Genomic DNA, 23,779 nt, shown 5'->3' with positions numbered 1-23,779 from the left:
AAAACTGAAGCAAAGGGTCTGTCATATACCCAGTCCACCACCGACGGATACAATGATATCCTCAAGTTTATGTCTACACCATGCAACAGTCGTAAGTTCTCCCACTCGGTTGGCTTCCTATCTGACATACTAGATACGTCTTGGTTACTGGCGCAACGGGCTTGATCGGAGCCCACGTAGTGGACAAACTCCTTCAATCGGGAACCCGGGTAAGGATCGTGGTCAGGTCGAAGGAGAAGGCCGATGTGTTCCTTGCGAGCAGGAGAGAGCACAGCGACAAGCTGGACGTGGTTTTCATACAAGATCTGACGGACCCGGGGGCGTTTGACAGCGCTGTACAAGATGTAACAGGAGTCATCCACCTGGCAAGTGTATGTTCAAACAGCTTAGTTTTTCTAAGAAGAGTGTTAACATGCAGACCGGCACAGCCTCTCAGATACGACTGCGAAGACAACGAGCAAGCCTTGATCATCCCTGCAATTCAGGGGGTCCGCTCTATCCTTCGCGCGAGCTTGAATTCTCAGGTCAAACGCGTTGTCCTCACGTCCTCCTTTGGATCTGTGATGGATCTGTCTAGGCCCGAGGAGGCACCCTGGAAATACACCTCCGACGATTGGAATCCCATTACGTACGCTGAGGCCACATCGCCACACGCATCGGCGCGCGAGGCATACAGAGGGTCCAAGACACTCGCAGAACAGGAAGCCTGGAAGCTCATGAGCGAAGAAAACCCGCGATTCGACCTGGTAACGCTTTGCCCGTCCATGGTGTTTGGGCCATTGGCACGAAGTCCTCGATCGTTGGACGACCTGAACGAGTCCAACAAGATGCTGTGGAATGTAGCCAGTGGATCTGTCTCCGAGGAGCTTCCCCCCTGCCAGTTCAATTTCTGGATTGACGTTCGCAACTTGGCAGACATTCATATACAGGCTCTCCGTACGCCGGCCGCTGGGGGGAAGAGGTACATTCCAGTGGCAAGGGAGCCCTTTACATACCAAATAGCTTCGGGTATTATGCAAGGCAAGTTGCCATATCTACAGGGAAAGATTCCGACGGGGATGCAGGCTATCAAAAGGCATATTGAAGTCGATCAGGGGCCGATAGTAAGGGACTTTCCCGGCATCGAGTATACGCCGTTTAAGGAAACAGTCTCTGATTTTGTCGGTCAGTTCGGGCCATTCCTGAAGGATCGCACTTGAGGTGTCAAGATTAGGAATCGAAATAAACCCAGATCTATCCAATCAGTGTGAGTCCAGTTCAGCTTAGTTGCCTTGCTCCTTGTTCATATTGCATGAAGATATTTGCAGAGGACGAACCCTTCTCTGGGTCTGACATATCTCCTCACGTGGGGCGCTGTATACGTCGTGAACGATTGTATGAGGTTTGGTCATGATGCACTTCATCGCCATCACAAACTGCTGGAGAAAGTCTCCTCGACTTTTAGGAGGCATGCTCAGATACATTACTAGGGTATACTTTTTTTCATCTTTGTTCTCCCCTCGAGATCCCATAGTATGATCTGTATATACCATCACGTGCACTCCTCGTTGTGGCCAATCAAATGTGAATAGCCACGTGACCTTTCAAACACGTGGTCCGCTGACTAATTCACGGCCTATCTCGACCGATCGTGGCAAAGAGATTCATCTTCCTGCCATGTCGGGGATTAGTAGCGATTTTATCATCCAAAATGGATGGGCCCAACCACGGGCTCCACGGGGCAGACTGGTCTACATCAGAACATTGTGAATCAGGGCCTTCAACAAGCTGTTCTGCTGCTCAACCGCAATCAATCGATGAATCCTCCAATGCCGCTCTACACAAATATAAGTATTTGGAAGACCTATTTCCCAATGATAATTCGCTGGAGGATACCTTGAACTTCACCTCTCGGGGTCCAGGCGCACCCTGGGACGACCATGACTCCTTTCTTCCCCAGGGCGCCTGGAGGCCGCCGGAGCCGTGCACGTACTGCCGCCGCATGCGCCTGCAATGCTTCTCACTGCAGACCACAGATGCCAATCCAAACCCAGTCACCTCCTGCTCCAGCTGCGTAGCTCTTTTCCGGCAATGCAGTCTCGCAGAACGACACAAGCGGCAGCCGCACCACTACGAGACAAATCGGCCGGTGATTGACCAGTTACACGGTATCAGGGAGGACGACTTCTTTCTTGGTGGGAGCACCGACTGTGTTGATTTCGGCGAATCTGAAGTAGTTTCACTGCATATCAACAACGAGTCACCTAGGCCATCGTCAAGGCAGGCGAACGAGAGAGCTGGTACTCATTCTCGCTCCGTCAAGCGAACACGGCCGTTGAGAGAATGGCTGGCGTGCAATGCCGCCAATCCATATCCAACAAAGGCAGAAAAGGCCGACCTGGAGAAGCAGACCGGTCTGACAAAAACTCAAATTAACAACTGGTTTCTCAATGCCCGACGGCGGCAGCGTCATTCAGACAAGGTTGTCGCTCAACGCAAGACCTTCTTACCACAGGGATCACCAATGCCTAGTTCTTCCCCATTGAGCATGATGTCCCCACTGGATCGCTGGCGATGTTCGCCGCCGGAGGACGAGCCCATAACGATATCTCCTGCCTTGCTGGAGACCGCATTTAATGACAGCTTCTATGCGGACTCAACGCCAGTCAGTGCAAATGGCTACGCATCGTCGTCTATCAGCGGAGACTCTTGGCTTCACAGTCAACCCCAGTCGTTATATACTTCCTCAAATCCAGATTCGACGAGCGGTTACTGCCATTCAAATGACAGTAACTCCAACCTCTACAGTCTGGGTACAAGCAATGACGCCTTCACCCTGCCTCCCAGAGCTTCGACTAACCAAGCCCCCACTGCCATATCCAACCAAAGCTTTCAGTGCACCTTTTGCTCTCGGAAGTTTAAGAAACGATTCGACTGGAGACGCCACGAGCTAAGCGTGCACATGCCCAAACTCGACTCCTGGGTCTGTGCGGTCCCTCTAGCCCCGAACGAATCTTTCCTGATCTGGCGCACTGGCCAAGATAGTCCGGAGTGCATATTCTGTGGCCACGCATCACCTACTGAGGACCACTTTCAATCGCACGAATTCGAGAATTGTTCCCAAGGCCCCGCTAGTGGGCGAGTATTCAGCCGCAAGGACCACTTGTGGCAGCACCTGTACAAGTTCCATGGCTGTCGCAAGTGGGACGGGTGGGCACCGGATTTGGGGTCTCTGAAGAAGAACTCTGATGCCGTTAACAGCCGCTGTGGATTCTGTGGCGTGGCTCTTCTTAGTTGGAAAGAGAGGGAGCAGCATATGGCAGATCATTTCCTCCAGGGGTTGACAATGGCCAGCTGGACGGGGGGTGACAATGGGGGAGTGGAAGCAGTCACGTAGGACCCTTCATTATTGACTTGTTATTAGCATGGACAGTGCTGTACTTCCGTTGTAATTAGTATTCTGATGGCCGAGTTGTATAACCACCGAGGTGCGCCGTTTAAATACATAGAGAATTCTGCACTGCCATTACCTTTCACGTACGCAAAAAAGGTTAGAGATGGGATTCCCAATCGACCCATGCTGTCCGTGTAGGGCTTTCCGCTCTATGTATATATGTGGAGCCCTGATACAGACACAGGGCTTCTATGCTTCACTGATCCAAAGAATCTAAATGTGCTTTATAGAACCGCTATCGACGATCGTTCTCCGTTCCCAGGCTTTCCAACTCCTGCTGGAACGCTGGCCATGCCTGATTGCTCAAGCTCCAAGTGAGCCACCAATTCCCATCTCCATCCTTGCCAAATACGTTTCCCAAATTAGGAATCCCGGGGCCTGTCAGATCTGTACTCACAAGGATTGATGCTGGCCTCCCGATCCTGCTACCATGACCCACCAAAGGCCTCTTCGGACAGCGCACCGCCGAGGAGAAGTCAATGTCGTAAAACCGAGCCCTGTGCCAATTCGTACAACCCACTAGAACGGAAGTCGGATCCACACAGAAAGGAGCTGAGTCAGTCTCGATCAAGCCGTGGCGTTTCATAGCAAGCTGCGCCTGGCATTGGGCTTTCGTGCGCTGTTGGGTCAACGAAGTGCGGAACTGCCAGGCCAGGTGGCCCAGCGAGAGGTTTATTGCGTCTCCCACTGAGAGAAATGTTGGCCACATCAAGCAAGCATTTGTGATGAAGGCAGTTCTATCGGACGCAGACTTCTGGAGTAGTGTCGCGCGCGAATTGAATACGTTCAATACCGAGAGTGGCCGGCTGGGGGACGCTCCAAGAGCTTTGACAACTGTGCGGGTGGTCCAGGCCAACAGGACGTCTCCATCACTTATAAATGGTGATTTCTGTCCTGGCGCTGCTCCTTGCGATATATCCTGAATGGCCTGGTCCCGCATTCCGTCCACATACACACCGGGGATGCAGATGAGACGAGACTCCGCGGCAGGAAGCCAGAACCAGTCCCACAATGCATAGACCAAAAAAACCAACTTTTTGAAACCCGTTAGTCTTCTGTTATAATGCACGTACTGGTTAGGCTCAGATTCATAGGTATGGTCTGTCAGTAGATCATCCCCAATACCTTCCAGTGCACCGACTTCGTCCTCGTGTCCATTCAAGACATCCGACCACGCGCGAAGAATCTGACGCATACCGGAGGCGCCTGTGACAAGGTGCATGAATGTTATCGTCACCAGCGTTGCATCCTCAAAGGCAACGACGTGAATATCGAGAAGTGGCCGATCAGAATACAACCAGTCGTCCAGCGTCCGGGGGTGATCTGGATGCAGACATAACGATCTCATAACGTCCTCCTGGCTTCCCTGCACACTTGGCTTCGCTGTGGCCCTGGGGAACTCCCCTGATAGCTGATGCTGTTCAAGCGAGATATCATATTTGGTAACGGTAAAGGTAAAACCCGGCCTGCGTTCATGGTATCTATCGGGGATATGGTATTCTACCACCCCATTACTCTGCCTAGTCAGGATCCTCACCATCAAAAGCCCAGAAGCAATAACTTACATTCAGTCGCATCCGTGCACCAAGTCTCTTCCACTCCCCTATCTGCATTAGCCGCTCGAGCGAGATCCGGAGCTGACTCGGGTCCAGGACGTCGTTGAATCGGTAGCAATAATGCAAACACCATGTGCGCCCTATCTCCCAGTTATCCCACAGCGAGGCCGGCATCACTGTGTCTGTCGGAACCCTGGGAGGTGGAACTGGTTTGGATTTGGTGAAGAAGCCCATAATTCTGACAGTCCGTTTTGTATTACCTGCCGTGGAGACGGTTGCGGATGAGATATTTGTACAGCCCAGGAAGTAACCGTGATATAATAATATACCCCTGGCTAGCAGTGTACACCGCCCCTCAGTCTCTGCATCATCTACCGGCAAGGCGCAAGTTTCCAGCTGAACCGGCGTCGAAGGCGCGGGAGGCTTGGATATAGCGAAATGCCATTCGACCACAAACCCCACTAGTGGTTATTAAGTTTCTTTGTATTTTCATTATATACCAATACACCTATAAAGTCAGCTTAATAACCTTTTAATCTTCTTTGTGTGGTGGGTGGTTTTAACTTTCTTTGTTTTGCAGCTGTAAATTTGAATAATCTATCCTGCCTCTCAGGGCTATATTCTTTCAAGATAAACCCGAGCTTATAACCTATTAAAGTACTATTTAACTAAAAGCCCTACTAGTAGTTATTAAGTATCTCTCTATTTGCATTATATCCCAACAGGATATATATCTGCAGCAAAAGTGAGCGTCGAGTCGATGTACGTCCTTGCTGCGACCCGATACCGTGAACCACTACTGACGTAGTTTGGTGAGATGTACAAAATCGGTGGATATGCCCCAACTGAGTGGAAGAACAAGACTGTCTATGGAATTTGAAGGTAGTGTCCAGTCTCACCATGATCTGGTTAACATCCGACTAAAGCGGGGAGGCTCGTGAGTGTTGGAAGAGTTTGTGCTGGAGCAGGAGGCTGTCAGTGATGAAGTTGTTCATGATCGACTGATCTGCTGAACTTGAGGGATATCTTGCTGGATGAGTATGCGAGAATCAGTTGGAGCAGATATGTAATGGAAAGGCTTTGTATGCACTTATTTCGTGTTTTGGCTGACGAGTAGGGCTCAGCGGAATCTACCCCTAATGAACGGCTGCAACTTTTTATGCATGCGCAGTGAGGCACATTTATGCATCAGGCGTCCAGAACGGAATGTAGTAGGCCCATCCAGTCCTGGAGTTAACCAATGTTATGACTGCATCACATGTAAGAATACGAGTTGCCTGCGGGGTATAAATCTGCCTCCTCATCTGTCCTGCCACGCTTCCCTATCCAACACGAAATGTCCTCCCAACCTGTGATTGTGATTATCGGATGCGGAGGCATGGGCCTTGCCATTGCCCGGCATCTGGGCAGTGGTTCTCGTCTCGTCCTGTCCGACTTTTCCCAAGCCCAGCTCGACTCCGCTGCACAGACCTTACGGCACGAAGGCCACGACATCGAGACGGTGCAAGCGGACATTTCCAACGAAAGCGCCGTCCAGAATCTCGCCGAGAGGGCCGGGCGTCTTGGCGTGGTTAGGGTCATCGCCCATACCGCCGGGCTGTCGCCTGCACAGTCGCCGCCGGATGCGATTTACAAGGTCGACCTGCTAGGAGTGGCGCATGTCATCGACGCCTTCCTCCCCGTCGCAGTCAGCGGTACATCTCTAGTGATCATCGCCAGTCTCGCCGGACACAACGCCCAGGGACATCTATCCGCCGAACTCGAGCGACATCTGGCCACTGCTCCCACCAGCGATCTGCTAAATCACGCCGATCTCGAACATGTCGACTCTGCGTCCGCCGAGTCAGGGCCCCGGTTTACGGCATACGGCATCTCGAAGCGCGGGAATATTCTCCGCGTGCAAGCATCTGCAGCAGCCTGGGGCAGCAAAGGAGCACGCATCAACACCGTTAGTCCAGGGTTGATACTCACCCCGATGGGCCACGCGGAGCTTTCAGGGCCAATGGGCGAGCATATGCATGACAGGATTGGGAAGAACCCGGTCGCGCGCGTAGGCACGGCTTCTGATGTTGCGAATGCGGTGTCGTTTCTATCCAGTCCTGAGGCGTCGTTCATTACTGGGACTGATATCCTGGTTGATGGGGGGTGGGGGGTTTCGGCTCGATGGGAGAGCAGAATATAGATTATACTACTGTATAAGGGATATCTCGAATAGTCTAGTCGGATGAATCAACACGTTCACGCCACTTTGTCCCAAATGTTGAGGTCGCCCAGACACCAAGCCCAGAGGCAAAGAGGAAGCCTGCACTGATCGTACTGAACCAACCAACCCCTATAGCTTCAACAGCAGGGAGAACAGCCCCAGATCCAACGGCTGCAAAGGCATACCGGAGCATGTAGTTACCAGCGACAGCCTCAGCACTGCGCCCCTTCGGCTGCATCACGTCGAGACAATACGTATTCAAACTAGGTATAGCGAAAAGCTGCGCAATTCCCTGCAGAACCATGACCACTATTGGAACAGCCATGCCGCCGGACCGTTGTTGCACCGTCCACCCGTAGACAAGCATGCATGCCGGAAGGATAACCAGCATGAACGGCAAACACGACTTGAGTCTGTCTTCTGGGACGCGTTCGCCGCGTTTATGGATCCAGCTTCTCACTATGTAGTCTGCCCAGCGGCCTCCGAGCAGAGTACCTATGAGATACCCCCCACCTGGGGCGATATACAACAGCCCAGACTCTAGAGGCGTTGTCAGGTTGAACCGCGGGTTAAGCACGTACCGGATGGGCGTTAACAGAGAATACTGATTCCAAACGAGAGCGCTGGTAGCTAGGGCGGCGAAAAGCAAGTTTGGATACGAGAGTAAAAGCCCAGCAACACGAAATGGGTTTACTTTGTGCCAAAGTAACTTCGCTTTCTCTGCTGGGGTCTGTCCGACAAGGTCTCCTTTGGATGGGTGTGGATATGTCTCTGGTAGGAAGAAGAAGACCATTAAAGTACCAAATCCCCCCATGGCGGACTGGAGCCAGAAAATGGCACGCCAGGAGCTGAACGTCGCTATAACCCCCTATTACGCGGAGTCGTTAGCAGAGAAGTTTCAACGCAACAGACGTACGCACTCCGATAAAAGGGCCAAAAGCCGGTCCGATCATGTTGCCAGACAGAAACCAGCCCAGGGCTGTTGCACGGGCTCGAGGCTCATATACGTCGCCAACTGCAGAACTGCCCACGACCAGGAATGAAGTCCCCTGGAAGGCTGTCAAAAGACGGAAGACATAGAATGCAGGGAGATTCGGAGCCAGTGCAGTCCCAACACTGAATGCGAAGAAGAGGAAAGCAGTCACAAGACAGATCTATCAATCGTTAGTGCACTGCCCATTTCAAGGGATTCGTAGGCAAACCGGACGGCGCCCCCAGATCTGACTCAATGGTCCCCAGAACGGTCCTGCGAGCCCCATGAATACGAGATAGACGGCGTTGCTGGCGTTGATCACACTGCCGGTGGTGTTGTACGTTGCAGCCACTTCCGGGACAGCAGGCAGGACTGATGTCGACGACATGGGAGAGAGGGCTGCACAGAATGAGAGGATGGCGACGATGATGGCCTTTCTATACGGTGGAAAGCGCTCATACTGGTCGGCATCCGTCTCTCGAAAGTCGTCCGAGTCGGACATTGTGCTAACAATTGTTCGAGAAGTTAAGACCAAGGTCGGGAGACTGTGAAGAGGAATTGTGAGCTTTGTTGTCGCAATCACAGCTTCATTATCGCAATATGAGAATCTCGACCGACTGGAGGTTCTGTCGCCGGAAAAGAATCCGATGTTGGGGACTAGCTGGTGTAGTGGGTTCGCATTTCCAGTGACAGCCCATGAGGAACAGGAACACATCTTAAACGACCAGTCGGTCCTCTGGCATACAAAGATGTCGCCGTCAATCTTTAACAGACATTGCAGGTGCGGTTGAGTCCATTGTCACCACTTGCTCCTCTCGACCGTAGCACTCGCCTAGCATTCAAAGTCATCCTGCCATCTGGTGGCATATCAACCAGTCCGAGCATCAGGATGCGAACATTGCTGAAACACGTTGTTGGCGGAATGAGCTAAACAGGGTCATGCAGTGAATGAGCTACTGGCATTGACATGGGCTCATACTGCGTTTATACAGCCAAACTCGCCTGTACCGAACCCGGGTATAGCCAGATCCTCTCTTAGCGAGAAAACCACCATGTCAAAATTAAAAATCATATCTATCTTGCTGAAAATCTCTTTATACTGATAATTCGTACCGTTTATCCATTTCGCCATATAAATCTCGTTATAGGCAAGTAGAAATATACATAAAACTTACATAAAACCTGAATAATAGGTATAAATATTAATACGCCTGATCAAATACAGTGGCTCTAGTAGAAATATATATATTTACACCAACTAGATATTATGGAAATACTGTTCGACCATAAGAGCCACTAGCGGTATTGGGCCGTCTTTCTAATTGCATTATATGCCAACAGATATAGCGAGATCAGTCTCATTTAATCCGTTATAGCCAGGGTTGACTGCTCTGCAGCTTAATCGACTGGCCGCGAGGAACATTCTGGATAAATGAGTTACGGTTAACCTGTCGGTGAGACTGTTTGGATCTATCGGATTCACAGGGCTTGGAGGAATTAAAATAGAACAGCGTCGAATTTACGGTGTAACAGCAAGTGCAACGCAACCAGTGGGGAATGATGGTGCCTAACAACGACAACCACACAGATTGTCTACGCAGATCCACCATTCAAGCCCAGGGGAATCCGGTTAACCGGTTCAGCCCTACGGGGCAATGCCAAGTTCCTCAATCCTAATCCCCAGCTTCTCATTGTTTTCTCCAACCACCATGGGCGAGACTATGCCGACCGTGGCTGGGGGCTCGCCAACTCTTTCCCAGCAAACAACCACAAAAATAGTCACTCTCGAGCGATCTCGACGAGGGAAATACCGCGCGGTCGGCCATGCAGCGCTCAAAAACAATCTCCTCGCAGGGGTGGGCTATCTCGAACTCGCCAACGCGGGCGACTTTGCGGCCAACGTCTGGAACGAGATCCCCGTTCCTCGCCATGCGATGATCCTGATGGCCATCGGTGGTCCTATTGCTCTTTTTGTCTCTCTGGTCGCCGTTCGCGACTTTTGTCTCAGCTGGAAAAACGTCTCCCTGCTCTACGCCGAACGGCAGGCGCTGCTTTCCCTTCCCAGCACAGACGGCAAGACTTCTGCCGCACTGGGAGTCAACACGCGCGAGCTCGGCACAGAATCCATTGATCGCATGTTTATGGATCTTCTCATGGGCTTCGGCGCCCTGCTGGTCGGAACGGGCACTATCATGGCCATTTGGGGCGCTGACCACCGCGTCTTCTTAGCCAGCAATCTCCTCTCTGGCTTCGTTGGGAACGGATTCGCAGCAGTGTTTGGACTGGTTAATGCATGCTGGTCTGGGTATCTGGTCTACCGGTTCCAGGTTCGATATTCAGCCTGTCGGTCTGATCCGGCCGTCGAGACGGTGCGACCGAAGCTACGACAGCGGGTCAGGAAATTCCAGTGGCACGCAGGGACCAACGGCGTCAATGGAGTCGTTGCAGGAATGGCAGCGATGGTGACGGCCAAGATGTGGTGGGGATACGTTGTCCTCATCCCGACTATTGTGGCCATGATTGCAGGCAATCTCTACTGGAAGGCAAAGCTGGGGTACGACCGACCGATCATGATCGATCCTGATCTTACAAGCATCGAAGAGAAAGACGGAGTCGAAGACGATGCAGTGGGCGATGCCCTGGACTGTCTGGCCTCGATCGAAGCAGCACAGTCCCGACTTCCCGATCTTGCAGAGACGGGTTCTCTAGGGATAATCCTGGCATTTCTCGAACAGAAGCAGATGCTCGAGTATTTCCTTGTCTGGATCGCCCGGAAGTGGCCAGACCATCGCTTCTTTGCCCCGTTAGAGACCATCAGCCTCTCGCGCGACGACTTGGAGAATGGGACAGAGGACGAGATCGCCCGAATGGAACAAGAATGTCGACAGTTCCTGCGCGAGCAGGCGAGACCGCTGTTGGAGCACCGAGAGCGATATCTGCTGGAGTTGGTGGGCGAGGCTGTGTGGAATCAAAGAGTATAGAACCTGCTGGTCGGGTTTGAATTACTGAATAGAGCAGCCGTATTACTACAGGCCTGGCATTTTTGCAGAAGACATCTCATAATTAATTCATTATCAGTTTATAGATAAGTCTGCAGTCAACAACATTGCCATCATGGAAATACCATTGCACCAAAGACCCTAGTGGTTATTTCGCCGTCTTTCTATTTGCATTATATGCCAACCATGATGAATTGTTATCTCACTTAGCCGCTCTCAATCTATTGCCAAACAAATTAGTATCTGCAGTATATTGCTTATCATCATCTCATCAACTCACAATTACGCAGTGGAGAACCCCAGACGGACAGGGCGTAGCGAACCAGGGAAACAATCCCCCCGGTGGCAATAAAAAGACCCAACGGTCGCAGCAGGAACAGCCAAATCAGATTCCAAATCGCCCTTGTCAATCGTCTGGAGAGTCAGCATACCGTAGATGCTTGGTTTAGTTTCAACTTACACCGCAGGGTTGGCCATCGTGACTGCACTTGGACTAACAAATTCCATACAATCTCCCAACAATATTAATACTTCAACAGTTCAAATGGGCGACGGTCCGAGCGCCAAGTATTAATGACGAACTGCCTAGAAAAGGTGGCGGAATGCTGCTGCCTGAGTGTACGGTGGGTCTCAGAGATTTATGTGGACGACAAACTGCAACCTCTCAGCCCTACAAAATGGCCAGAATCCGGCACTATCGGCTGTCTGGCTTGGCTGTTATTCATTTATTAATTGCTGCTTTTCCCTTCGCCCGTCGTCTGCAACCTCCTTGCAACTTCATGCAACGAACGCTCGCTGTCAGCTGTCCATTTGCTTCCCCATTCCACATGGAAAGATATATGCACTCCCTGCGTGGCCTCATTGAATGGGTCCAGACACCTCAAGTTTTGACTGCAGCCTAATGGCACCGATAAGATGCGCCCCGACCAAGTTCCCCAGTTCACCTTCTTCTCGTGCCATGCCCAGGAGGCACAGCACGCATCGAGTTGGGCGGAGCTAGCACCGCACTTCGAGAAGGAGACATCCAAGTCCGAAGACGATGTCTGGTGGCTCGACGTCTGCGACGGCGCAGAGGAGGACGTCGCCGCCGTTGCTCGCTTGCTGTCCATCCACCCCCTTACGGTGGAGGATATTGCCCTGCAGGAACCGCGGCAGAAGATCGAGACGTTCCCGGACTACTATCTCATCACGCAGCGTACATTGTCCGCGTCACTCGGCGATGACCAAGAGATAGAGAAGCCCAATATCAGCGAAGGCGGTCCCCTGCTTCCAATCCCAGGCCGTCCAAGCCCTGAGATGCTGTTCATCCTGGTCTTCGGCCATGGCACGGTGACCTTCTCCCGCAGCGGCACTGGCCATGTCACTCGAGTGCGCAGTCGAGTCGCCAGAGAACATGACCGGTCCGTGCTATCCAGCGACTGGATCTGCTATGCTCTCTTGTACGTCAGCAATACCCCTTTCTGAATCCTGACACTAACAGGCACAGGGACGACGTGATCGACAGCTTCCAGCCCAAAATCGAAGGCATCTCACGCGCATCCGAAGCAATCCAAGACCAAATCTACATCGCGCGCGACGACGACATGACCCCCCTGATGCTGCAAATCTACAACATCCGCAAACGCATCAACCACCTCACGCACTCCCTCTCCGGCAAATCCGACGTGCTGAACGGGTTCGTGAAGCGCTGCGAGACAAAACGGTGGCACCCTGCCTTCCCAGGTGGCGATCTGATCGTCTACCTCAGCGACGTCCAGGACCACCTCGTCACGATCCTCGCGGAACTCGCCCATCTCGACGAAATCACCAGCAGACTGCAGTCGAATTTCCTCGCGCAGACGAGCGTGCATAACATGCGGTTGAGCGCGAGACTCAACTCGGGCCTGAGCAAGGTGACCATCCTCGCGACGATCTTTGTGCCGCTGCATATGGTGACCGGGCTGTTTGGGATGAACGTTACTGTTCCTGGCGATGATGTGGAGGGCTCGCTGGCGTGGTTCTTTGGTATCGTTGGGGTCTTTATTGCTGTCATACTGGCGGCTTGCTTTGCGGCGTGGAGATTTAGGCTGCTGTAGCATGACCCGAATATCAGGACTCAATGCCATGTTAGTCATACGCAGTTAGAGATTTAAAGATTTAAAGATTTAAAGTACCTGCCATTTAATCAATCGTAGGTCGTCATTATCCCATTATGGCGGATCCCATAGTATTACGGACGCATCTCATATATTTAATTCAGTTTCCAAATTAAATGCCTAATCTGCGAGTCATGACTTTCTGCAATTGAAGGATTTGGAGAGTGGCAGGTGGTGCCATCTGTCGCCATTCCCGCGTCTGCAAACGCCATATCTATCAACCCAACTTAACATGCCCTGTTGATCAGTTTGCAACTTTATATTCCATTTAAACGCCCAAGAATATCGCAATAAAACCCCAATTTGAACACTCCGCCATGTCCCGCCCAGTAATCGAATACTACTTCTCCTTCGTCTCACTATGGTCCTACATCGGCAGCCGGCGTTTCCAACGCCTAGCCCAAGAAACCAACGCAAAGGTGGTCCTCAAACCAATTAATCTCATGTACATCTTCTCAATATCCGGCGGTCTCCCCGTGAAACAACGCGCCGCTCAGCGCCAGACCTACCGGTTACTTGAGATGGAGCGATGGCGCCGCATTCGTGATATTCCGCTCGTCACGCATCCGAAGTATTATCCTGCCGACCCTTCGCTTGCTCATCGGGTGCTGCTGGCTGCTATTGAAGAGTCGGGTCATGATAGTGCGTCTGTTCAGGAGTATGCGCGACTTGGGCTCGAGGCAGTCTGGGCTAGGGAGCTTGACATCGCTGACCCCGGGACGATTGTCCGGTTGGCAGATGAGGCTGGACTTGAGGGAAAGAGATTGCTGGAACGGGCGCAAAGCGAGAAATCCCTCTCCGAGCAAGAAGCCGCTTTGACGAAGGAGGCTGAATCGAAGCAGTATTTCGGTGCCCCGTTTTACACCTTACGAGGGGAGACGTTCTGGGGGCAGGATCGCCTGGATATGGTAGAGGAGGTGATCAAAAGTGGCAGAGATCCTATTGTTGTTGATAACGTGTACTAAACTGTATATAAACATAGTTTCAATCGTAATACGTCACTTTAACTCCCTTGAGGATTTCCACGTCGTTCACCTCGTTGTCTCCCTCCTTCTCGGTAGACTCGCCCAGGTTCTTTATAACGCGTTGTTTCACCCATTCCCCAGCCTTCAGCGGCTGTCCATCTTCCCCGAGGATCTTGTCACCAACCAGTCCCCGTTGTCGCAGAACAGGGGACTCTTCGATAGGTACCAGGTCACTGTCATCCTCAATGCGCACCATGTACAACACTCCAAGACGGTCAATATGCGCCTGGTCCTTTGGCGGTGCGATGACGCGGTGGATGCTGGATTTGAGATATCCATCTACAACATCAGCATCCTCATCCATCTTTGATAAGAGAACTTACTCGTCATGAATTGCAGCGCATCGGCAATATTTACAGTCAGTGCCTCCATCTGCGGCTTGACATATTTCCATTCACCACCTTTGGTCAACACCTGCAGTGCTGCAACAGGCTGGCGGAAAAGAAGTGTCAGACTTCCCATATCAGAGTGTCTATTCTGTCAGTCTGTGATCCTTTTATTATGGTTTGTGTGCTCACCCCTTAAGCCAGACACTGCCCAGCTTGTCATTCTCCTCTTGACTCCGCGCGTAGTACTTCATGTACCGCAGATGATCCCCTGAAGTCTGTTCATACCGATGCTTGTTCACCAGCCACTCCTCATCCTCTAGTCCAAGCGCAATGGCAAACACGGTAAGCAGCTTCTTCACAATCTTCTCGTGGATATGCTTCGAAAAATGCTCAATACTCTGCCAATGCTCCCTGACGACGTCTGGATGTTTCCGATCCGCATGCTCGGGAGTAAATTTCGGTATGTTATAGATCTCAAAGTTATCTTTCACACCAGGAACCAGCGTGCGAATTCCCGCTGGCTTCCACCCATTATAATCTCCCTGTTCCAGCGCAGCGCGGTATTTCTGTTTCTCTTCGTTCGGAAGGGAGAGGACGGTCTTTGCTAGGCCGAACTGGGCGTCGACTTCTTCTTTGCTGAGGCCGTAGTTTGTAACGTAGAAGAAGCCTGCATGTTTTATTAGGCACGGCACAGTAATGCAGACGGCGTTACATACCAACATCTTCGATCGTTTTGGTCAGCTCAGCGGCTAGCTCGTGCTTTCCACCTGGTTGATCGAACTTGGCCAGATCGAGGGTCCGCAGATCAGCCCAGTCAAGGTCTTCTGACGTTTCTGGGACCTGCACATATGAGATGGCCGGTGCTTCAATCGTTGTTGTTGCCATGGTGCTTCTCTCGCATGAGGTTATCAGGATATTCAAAAGGCTCCAAATACCGTGAACGTCTCTGTGTGTTCAATATTAGCTATTCAGCATGCTTATGCTGTTATCTCCAACGACCATGCATCCGGTCACATCATACAGATGGTCCATGGCGTCTTCGGTGGACTCCAACCCCGAGTCAGGCTATCACGTCGTCTGGTGTTATTATACGCAATTTTCGGTTTCTCCAAATAAAATAAACAATTCATATTATATATTGTCGATTCTTGTATTTAGTTTGAATAAACAATGGAAAGATATAGAGTGGGAGAGGAATGATCTACTAGGGCAGTCTACAAAGCCATGTGGTATCTCCGTCCACTCACACAAAGGGATTGTCTCGTCCAGTATAAATTAATGACAGCATCAACCGTGGCTGGACACGTGGGGCTCCATATTGACTTTTGATGTCATATTGACCTTTCCCGTAGCAGTCAAGCGTGATGGAGTTCCACCCGGCTTATGAATTTTCATTGGCCGGCCAAGATTACTCCGACATTGCGTCCGCCACGAAAAAATCACGTCCTCACTATTTAAGCAGGGGAGCTCGCAAAAGGGTCTTCGTAGTGTAGTCAGTGCTGCAGTTTGGATGGACAGTGCAATGGCGTCGAACTCGCTGGTGCAGGAGCAGCTGCAGGATGCAGGCCCGCCCCGCGTTGACGAAAAGACAATCGCCACCGGCGGAATTGATCTGCTGGGCGAGGAGGCCAAGCCCATTGACCCCGAGGTTGAGCGGCGAGTGTTGCGGAAGATTGATCTGTTTCTGATGCCAGCGATGGTAATTGGTGTGTACATTCTCTCCATGTATCTGCTGCCACTAACGGTGTAGGATATGGTCTGGTGTACTATGACAAGGTGGGACGCTCGACCCCGTACCACTTCCTTACTGACTCTTCAGGCAATTCTGGGAAATGCAGTCCTGTTCGGCATGACTACAGACCTGCAGCTGTCGGTTACGGACAATTCAGTCAGTCCACCAGTAACCGATACATCCAGGCTGAGCTGGGCAACCTCCATCTTCTACTTTGGCCAGCTTGCCGGCTCTTACCCCATGACATACATCTTACAGTGCTTCCAAACAAGACGCGTTCTAGGTCCCGCTGTGATTATTTGGGCAATTATATGTGCTGCGACCGCCGGCGTAACCACCTGGAAAGGACTTTTCGCCCAGCGATTCTTCCTCGGTGAGACCCCTGCCAACTGAAGCTGAAACTATTCTAATTCCCCAGGCTTCACCGAAGCGATCATTCCAACCGGATTCATGGTAATAGTGAGTGGATTCTACACACAGCGAGAGCAGTCGTCACGCCAAAGCTGGTGGTTCTCCGGCACCGGATGGTTCACTATCATCGGCGGTGCCTTCAACTATGGCTTTGCCCAGATTGACAGCGGTGCCTTGAAGCCGTGGCAGTATATTTACATCTTCGCTGGCATTCTGACGTTCCTCTTTGGAATCTGGTGTTTCTTTCTTCCGAATGATCCTCTCAACGCGTGGTTTCTCACCCCGGAAGAGCGTCTGGTGGCCGTGGAGAGACTCCGGGCCAGTCAGACTGGAGTGAAGCACAAGAAATTCAAGACTGGCCAACTGAAGGAGGCCATCTTGGATATCCGGATCTGGCTTGTTTCCCTGACCATGGCTGCTGCGTATGTATACTCTCCTGTCCAGCGAGACGTTGCTAATTGTTTAGATACACCGTCAACGGCGCAGTATCTGGCTTTGGGCCGCTTATCGTCTCGACGTTCGGCTATTCCTCCCTCGAGAGCATTCTCTTCCAGTTCCCCTTGGGCGGAATATCTGCATTTGGCATCATCGGCACCGGCTGGCTATGCTCTCGCTACCGAAACATCCGCGTCATATTGCTAATCCTCTGCTGCCTCCCGGTAATCGCGGGCTTCGTGATGATCTGGAAATCCACCTGGGGATATAAACCCGCTACTCCTGTCGCTGGATACTCTCTGATTGGTTTCTTCGGCCCAGTCGTTGGCATCACCATCTCCCTCGGCGCGAGTAACATCGCAGGCGAGACGAAGAAAAGCTTCATGGCCGCGGCCGTGTTCGTCGCGTACTGCGTGGGCAATATCGTCGGTCCCCAGTTGATCCATACCCAGCAGAAGGCTGATCATTATCCTGATCTATGGACTGGACTTATTATCTGGTACGTCATCTCTGCTTGGTATCAACGTCGATTAACATATTCAGCTACTGCATTACCATCCTCTGCGCGTCGGTTCTGGCTGTGCTGTGGTTCAGGGAGAACAGACAGCGAGCAGGTCTGGGTTTGAATGAAAGCGAGCGCGATCGTCTTGCTTTTAAGGACTTGACGGATAAGGAGAACTTGCATTTCAGATATGTATATTAGGATTGGTGCGGATAAGTGTACGTACATAGGTATATCGATTTCTTATCTGATCTTATCTGATTGAAGATAAGATAAGATCAGCCGGTCACCTTCCACAATCGGCGGTTTCTCGTATTCGTTACTAATAAACATCTGGACTTGATGAAGTTTGAGTCGCGGGGAAAGAATTTTCTTCGCATTCACAATTCTTCAAGTTTGCTTTCTCTGGAAGTAGTCTACAATGTCTTCTGGAGACCCCAAGCCGCAGTCTGCGGCAGTGACAGATACAAAGGACACGGCTGAAGCAGATCAAGCATCTTTGTCTGTTGGCAGGGGAACAAGCCTCGGTGTTAGACGGATAGAGGCCGTTGCTCAACATATCAGTCTTGTCAGCCGCGTACTTCTCTTCGTTGGGATTTTCATAGTCGCCTATGTATACTCCCTCGACATCAGCCTGCGATATGCCTACCAGCCCACGGCAACTGACAGTTTCAGCTCGCATTCACTGCTCGCAACGATTTCTGTCCTACGAAGCGTTGTTGCCTCCGCCGCGCAACCGACCGCTGCTAAGATTGCCGATGTCTTTGGCCGGATAGAACTCCTGCTCCTGTCGATTGTTTTTTATGTAGTCGGCACGATCGTTGATGCGACTTCAGACGGCATTAAATCTTTCTCAGCCGGTGCAGTTCTGTATCAGGTTGGGTTCACCTGCGTCTCGTTTCTTGTCGAGGTACTTCTGTCCGACATTACATCCCTCCGGTCAAGGCTTTTCTTCTCTTATATCCCCGTCAGTCCGTTCCTGATAAATGCCTGGGCAAGCGGCGACGTGGCAGAAGCGGCACTTGCCAACATCGGATGGCGCGTTGGAATAGGGATGTGGGCAATTATATACCCTGTTTCAACAATCCCACTTATACTTGTTCTGTACTGGGCTCATCGCAAGGCCAAAAAGGGAGGCAACATGAACAGTTATAAGACCGATTTCCAGATCGACGGCGGTATTAAAGACCTCTTTTGGAAGCTGGATGTACCTGGCATGATTCTGATGATTGCTGTTCTTGCCTTGATTCTGGTTCCCCTGACTCTTGCTGGGGGTTCGTCCGCAACATGGCACAAGGCTCATATCCTGGCGCCCTTGCTTATTGGTGTGGCCTGCATTCCGGCTTTTATTCTTTGGGAAACATCCAAAGCACAGCATCCCATGGTTCCGTTCTATCTGCTTAAAGACCGTACAGTATGGGGCGGACTCGGCGTTGTAACAGCCATGAACTGCGCCGCTTCAGTCCAGGGCGACTATCTATACACAGTTCTGATCGTCTCCTTCAACCAATCCGTCCTAAGCGCAACCCGGATTACCAATTTATACTCGTTCGTATCCTGTCTAACAGGCCTCGCTATCGGGCTAGTCGTCTACAAGCTCCGACGCCTCAAATGGGTCATAGTCTGCGGCTCTGCGCTCCATCTCGTCGCATTTGGTCTCCTCATCCACTTCCGAGGTGGCGGTGACGCGCCAACAGTCTCAGGTATGGTGGGTGCCCAAGTACTACTAGGAATATCCTGTGGCATGTTTACATATGCCACCCTGGCCAGCATCCAAGCCACGGCACGGCACGAGCATTTAGCCGTAATAACAGGTGTTTATTTTGCGTGCTTTAATATAGGCGGTGCAACCGGCAATGCCATCTCCGGAGCTATCTGGACCCAGATCCTACCAGGAAGGCTCCAACAGGACCTGGGCGATGGTAACCTCTCTACGTTAGTCTATGACTCCCCGTTCACGGCGATTGAGGATTACGCGTGGGCATCACCTGAGAGAGACGCTATTGTTGTTTCATACCGCTATACGCAGCGGATTCTGTGTATTACGGGGATTTGTGTTGCATCTTTGGTGTGCATCTTTGCGCTGTGTCTTCGTGATGTGTATTTGACGAAGGACCAGTCTTTGCCGGATGCTGAGGAAAAGGGTAAGAAGAATGGTACTGCGCGATTTACATGTACTGATACGTGATGTCATTATCAAACGAGATTGTACAAAATAGCGGTAGAGGTCACGTATTTCGTGTCATGGAGCAAGCCTGAAACAGTATGGCATTGTATGCTACCAGGGAGCTAATCTACCAAGGAGCACGCTTATTTTAATTATGATTTATCTAGTAGTTAGCGACGCTCTCTAGGCCTTATCTATCTTTGAGTGTTTTCTAGTTATAATCTGACTGGAAAGGCTTGCTGCTTGTTACATACGGGTTGTATATATTGCACTCGCCGTACATAAAAGTGGGATCATATATATCAAATGATACATTTTCCACGAGTCCAAAATAATGATCGATATATATATATATTAATGGGAAAAAAACATTTGCTACGATAACCGCCCCCCACGTGGCCCAGTGCGTTGCGTCATAGTTCGACAGCTCTAAATAACTTCACTCCCTCGTCCTGCAACAGCAATCCTTCTGCCTCCAACAGCCAAAATGAGTCTATCCAGATTCAGACATCTCCCTCGGGCAGCCCACGGGCCCGTCAAATGCCCCTACCAGGGCGCCTCGCTGCTCACCAGCGCAACATACAACAAAGGCTCCGCGCACCCCGAGAGCGAGCGCAAAGAATTCAAACTACACGGCCTACTGCCACCAAACATCCAGACTCTAGACGAGCAGGTCGACAGGGCATACCAGCAGTACAAAAGCCGACCGAACGATCTGGCCAAGAACACCTTCATGGCCAGCATGAAGGCCCAGAACCTGGTGCTGTACTACAAGCTGCTCCAGTCGCATTTGAAAGAGATGTTCAGTGTCATTTATACGCCGACCGAGGCGGATGCTATCGAGGATTACTCTAGGTTGTTTCGCAAGCCTGAGGGGTGTTTTCTGAATGTTCGCGACCAGGATAGGATTGAGGAGAGTCTGGATAATTTCTCCACGGGGGATGATATCGACTATATCGTTGTGAGCGATGGGGAGCAGGTACGTCCTCTTTTTATCTATCACTGTATTTAGTATTAATAATGCTAGATTCTTGGGATTGGAGACCAAGGGGTCGGTGCAGTTCTGATATCTGTCGCGAAGCTGGTCATTACAACGGTCTGCGCTGGAATCCATCCATCACGACAGCTTCCTATTGTTTTGGACTGCGGGACTGACGTACGTCTCTCCGCTCATTAAAACACATGGTACTAACTATGTAGAATGATAAATTGCTGAACGACGATCTCTACCTGGGCCTGCGCCAACCGCGCACTCGCGGCGAAGAATACGACCAGTTCATTGACAAATTCGTCCAGGCCGCAAGGAAGAAATTCCCCAACGCATATATACATTTGTATGTCCCCTCGTCAAGGTATGGAAATAGACTGACCATTTAGCGAGGACTTTGGTCTCCAAAACGCCAAACGCATTCTCGACAAATACCGCACCGAGATACCCTGTTTCAACGACGATATCCAGGGAACAGGCTGCGTCACTCTTGCTGCCCTGATGGCCGGGCTTCATGTCAGTAATGTCAAACTAAAGGATGTCCGAGTCGTTTGTTTCGGTGCGGGATCTGCTGGCACTGGCATCGCCGATCAAATAAGCGACGCCATTGCTACCGAAGCCGGGATAGACAAGGGCGAAGCAATGAAGCAGATATGGTACGCTTCTATACACTATCAAGTGCTTATACTGATCATACAGGTGCATCGACAAACAAGGCCTACTGCTGAAATCCCAACAAGACGAACTCACCCCTAGTCAAGAATACTTCGCGCGAAAAGACGGCGAATGGCCGGAAGGCGAAAAGATCGATCTGCTCTCCGTGATCAAGCGCGTCAAGCCACATATTCTCATCGGCACCTCGACTAAACCCCGTGCCTTCACCGAGGAAATCATCCGCGAGATGGCGAAACACGTCGACCGCCCGATTATATTCCCCCTGAGCAATCCGACCCGGCTGCACGAGGCGCAGCCACAGGATATCACCAAGTGGACGGATGGCCGGGCCATGATCGCGACAGGAAGCCCATTCCCTCCTGTTGAGTATAACGGGACGAAGAAGGAGATAGGTACGGCCCTCCTACAATAATACAGTACGTGTAAGTGTTAACAATTACAGCGGAATGCAACAATTCAACGGCTTTCCCTGGCATCGGCCTCGGAGTTGTGCTCTCACGGAGCCGCCGGCTCTCCGAGAAGATGGTCGTCGCTGCGTCAAAAGCTCTAGCGGCCAAAGCCCCAGTTCTGAAAGACGTTAACAAACCACTTCTCCCTGATGTCGAAGACGTACGGGAGCTCAGCTTGGACGTTGCCAAGGCTGTCATCAAGACGGCGGTTGAGGAAGGACTTGCGCAGGAGCAAATCCCGAGTGATGAGAATGAACTAGAGCAGTGGATTCGCGTGCAGATGTGGGAGGCGACATATCGGCCTCTTGAGAAGGCAGAGTAGAGACACATTATTTTCCTATATAATAACAAGATAGCGACGCCGAGAAGCCAAGTACCGTACATGTGGGCCAAAACAGCACTCGATCAGAAAACCGCAAAGCAAGCCTAACTGTTAATGACTTAGCACCGTACCATGTTATCCACAATGTTTGAGCTTATACACCGACATGTTCACGCTCAGATTTTCTAGTGATCGATGTGGTGGGCCTGGCCGGAATCCACTTGTGGAAATCTCTGCTAGTGCAACTGGCTTGAGTAGGGCTCAGATAAGATACCTTAAATAACTCCAGTTTGAATGGCAAAACGGAGGTATCTTGCGCAGAGAATGGCCGACGGCAGTGCCAATGACCTAGGCCCTATATGACGCTTTATAAACGGCTTCCAGTCCAGGGTGTCTACAAAATCCGCAGTCTACCAGACCACTAGACCAGTCGACAGTGAGACACCAACACAGCTAGCGGCGCGTAAGCGCAGCTTGCAATCACACCCTGCTAAGCAATTCTATTTGCCATCGTTGTTCCCATGACTCAAGCCTGCTGAAGCGGCTCTAATTGAAGCGTTAATTAGTCCTTGAGCCCAATTATAAAACCCTCCCCCTTCCCCCCAAGGTCTACACATCCCTCTGCACCGTTCCACTCTTTAGACATGCCGACTGCAACCTCTACCATCGGCTGGACTCTCGCCAATGCTGGCCCTGGACCGGCCACTCACTCTGTTCCTACCTGGTGCACCGAATCCAGCTACCAAATAGCCACAGCTACCTCTGCCTACCCTGTGTGGGACAACCAATGTTCCACCACTGTAGGGAACGCGGAGTGCGGCGTCAGACCAACCGACTCGGCCCTGGCAAAGGAGGCGACCTCAAATTGGTACATTCTCCCGTTTTATTCACCTGGCCCATCCTGCCCGAGTGGCTGGAAAACGGTCGGTGCAGTGGCACCCAGTGCGATGGTGCCAACTGCCATTACCACGACATTCAACGCCAGTGAGGCTTCCGACCTTATACCCGTGTCAGCGGCCGGGCCGATCTACCTCATGCATAAGCCGTCTGATGTATCGAACTCGGACTCGGGGAGTGGGACAAATGCGGCGTCGACATTGCGGACGAGCCAGTCCGACTGGTGGAGAGTTATGGGTGCTTTGGCGGTTTCGCTGACTCTGGGAATGGTGATGGTCTTGCCTTGGTGAGCAAACATACTGCTGGTCCTGCTGTTAGTTGTATACCCCATGTTCATTATTGATAACACTGGACGTGAAACGATAATATTTGTAAATAATGTGTTAAACAAATTAACAGATAATGTACTATATATATATATATTGATGGGTTACCGATATGAACCGACAATATTTACAGACATCAAGCCACATATCTGCTGTATACCAAGGCACAGGTCACCCTTTATAGTAATCATAGTATGCACGGCAACGCATTAATTTCAGACG

General features: G+C 51.2%; 13 protein-coding genes across 13 annotated transcripts; 10 read left to right on the top strand and 3 right to left on the bottom strand.

Moving 5' to 3' along the window:
* Positions 1 to 80: 80 nt before the first annotated feature.
* APUU_12343A (uncharacterized protein) lies at positions 81 to 1,199 on the top strand (the record flags this gene model as incomplete). The annotated part of the gene is made up of 3 exons (XM_041698534.1): positions 81 to 91; positions 134 to 371; positions 429 to 1,199. 3 exons carry the CDS (start codon positions 81 to 83, stop codon positions 1,197 to 1,199), a joined length of 1,020 nt encoding a protein of 339 aa, XP_041551709.1.
* Positions 1,200 to 1,690: 491 nt separating this feature from the next.
* APUU_12342A (homeobox domain-containing protein) lies at positions 1,691 to 3,376 on the top strand (the record flags this gene model as incomplete). The annotated part of the gene is made up of 1 exon (XM_041698533.1): positions 1,691 to 3,376. The coding sequence occupies one exon, from the start codon at positions 1,691 to 1,693 to the stop codon at positions 3,374 to 3,376; it is 1,686 nt and encodes a 561-aa protein (XP_041551708.1).
* A 292-nt stretch (positions 3,377 to 3,668) lies between these two features.
* On the bottom strand, positions 3,669 to 5,223 carry APUU_12341S (uncharacterized protein; the record flags this gene model as incomplete). The annotated part of the gene is made up of 2 exons (XM_041698532.1): positions 3,669 to 4,949; positions 4,999 to 5,223. The coding sequence occupies 2 exons, from the start codon at positions 5,221 to 5,223 to the stop codon at positions 3,669 to 3,671; spliced, it is 1,506 nt and encodes a 501-aa protein (XP_041551707.1).
* Positions 5,224 to 6,325: 1,102 nt separating this feature from the next.
* APUU_12340A (uncharacterized protein) lies at positions 6,326 to 7,171 on the top strand (the record flags this gene model as incomplete). Its single annotated transcript, XM_041698531.1, has 1 exon — positions 6,326 to 7,171. One exon carries the CDS (start codon positions 6,326 to 6,328, stop codon positions 7,169 to 7,171), a length of 846 nt encoding a protein of 281 aa, XP_041551706.1.
* A 34-nt stretch (positions 7,172 to 7,205) lies between these two features.
* APUU_12339S (putative MFS transporter) lies at positions 7,206 to 8,667 on the bottom strand (the record flags this gene model as incomplete). The annotated part of the gene is made up of 3 exons (XM_041698529.1): positions 7,206 to 8,060; positions 8,113 to 8,346; positions 8,395 to 8,667. The coding sequence occupies 3 exons, from the start codon at positions 8,665 to 8,667 to the stop codon at positions 7,206 to 7,208; spliced, it is 1,362 nt and encodes a 453-aa protein (XP_041551705.1).
* A 1,207-nt stretch (positions 8,668 to 9,874) lies between these two features.
* On the top strand, positions 9,875 to 11,146 carry APUU_12338A (uncharacterized protein; the record flags this gene model as incomplete). Its single annotated transcript, XM_041698528.1, has 1 exon — positions 9,875 to 11,146. One exon carries the CDS (start codon positions 9,875 to 9,877, stop codon positions 11,144 to 11,146), a length of 1,272 nt encoding a protein of 423 aa, XP_041551704.1.
* A 933-nt stretch (positions 11,147 to 12,079) lies between these two features.
* APUU_12337A (magnesium transporter CorA family protein) lies at positions 12,080 to 13,239 on the top strand (the record flags this gene model as incomplete). The annotated part of the gene is made up of 2 exons (XM_041698527.1): positions 12,080 to 12,603; positions 12,651 to 13,239. The coding sequence occupies 2 exons, from the start codon at positions 12,080 to 12,082 to the stop codon at positions 13,237 to 13,239; spliced, it is 1,113 nt and encodes a 370-aa protein (XP_041551703.1).
* Positions 13,240 to 13,616: 377 nt separating this feature from the next.
* APUU_12336A (2-hydroxychromene-2-carboxylate isomerase) lies at positions 13,617 to 14,264 on the top strand (the record flags this gene model as incomplete). The annotated part of the gene is made up of 1 exon (XM_041698526.1): positions 13,617 to 14,264. The coding sequence occupies one exon, from the start codon at positions 13,617 to 13,619 to the stop codon at positions 14,262 to 14,264; it is 648 nt and encodes a 215-aa protein (XP_041551702.1).
* Positions 14,265 to 14,283: 19 nt separating this feature from the next.
* APUU_12335S (uncharacterized protein) lies at positions 14,284 to 15,538 on the bottom strand (the record flags this gene model as incomplete). Its single annotated transcript, XM_041698525.1, has 4 exons — positions 14,284 to 14,603; positions 14,648 to 14,796; positions 14,843 to 15,320; positions 15,370 to 15,538. The coding sequence occupies 4 exons, from the start codon at positions 15,536 to 15,538 to the stop codon at positions 14,284 to 14,286; spliced, it is 1,116 nt and encodes a 371-aa protein (XP_041551701.1).
* Positions 15,539 to 16,163: 625 nt separating this feature from the next.
* APUU_12334A (putative MFS transporter) lies at positions 16,164 to 17,934 on the top strand (the record flags this gene model as incomplete). Its single annotated transcript, XM_041698524.1, has 6 exons — positions 16,164 to 16,359; positions 16,404 to 16,429; positions 16,473 to 16,758; positions 16,804 to 17,218; positions 17,263 to 17,730; positions 17,775 to 17,934. 6 exons carry the CDS (start codon positions 16,164 to 16,166, stop codon positions 17,932 to 17,934), a joined length of 1,551 nt encoding a protein of 516 aa, XP_041551700.1.
* A 220-nt stretch (positions 17,935 to 18,154) lies between these two features.
* Positions 18,155 to 19,921, top strand: ARN1_1 (siderophore transporter; the record flags this gene model as incomplete). Its single annotated transcript, XM_041698523.1, has 1 exon — positions 18,155 to 19,921. One exon carries the CDS (start codon positions 18,155 to 18,157, stop codon positions 19,919 to 19,921), a length of 1,767 nt encoding a protein of 588 aa, XP_041551699.1.
* Positions 19,922 to 20,387: 466 nt separating this feature from the next.
* On the top strand, positions 20,388 to 22,334 carry MAE1 (NAD-dependent malic enzyme; the record flags this gene model as incomplete). The annotated part of the gene is made up of 6 exons (XM_041698522.1): positions 20,388 to 20,879; positions 20,928 to 21,056; positions 21,101 to 21,234; positions 21,278 to 21,544; positions 21,588 to 21,955; positions 22,006 to 22,334. The coding sequence occupies 6 exons, from the start codon at positions 20,388 to 20,390 to the stop codon at positions 22,332 to 22,334; spliced, it is 1,719 nt and encodes a 572-aa protein (XP_041551698.1).
* Positions 22,335 to 22,978: 644 nt separating this feature from the next.
* On the top strand, positions 22,979 to 23,521 carry APUU_12331A (uncharacterized protein; the record flags this gene model as incomplete). The annotated part of the gene is made up of 1 exon (XM_041698521.1): positions 22,979 to 23,521. The coding sequence occupies one exon, from the start codon at positions 22,979 to 22,981 to the stop codon at positions 23,519 to 23,521; it is 543 nt and encodes a 180-aa protein (XP_041551697.1).
* Positions 23,522 to 23,779: the final 258 nt, after the last annotated feature.

Source organism: Aspergillus puulaauensis, chromosome 1 (assembly GCF_016861865.1).
Source record: "Aspergillus puulaauensis MK2 DNA, chromosome 1, nearly complete sequence".
Lineage (NCBI taxonomy): Eukaryota > Fungi > Ascomycota > Eurotiomycetes > Eurotiales > Aspergillaceae > Aspergillus > Aspergillus puulaauensis.
Note: the sequence above shows the minus strand (reverse complement) of the source record. Positions and strands in the feature narration are given on the sequence as shown.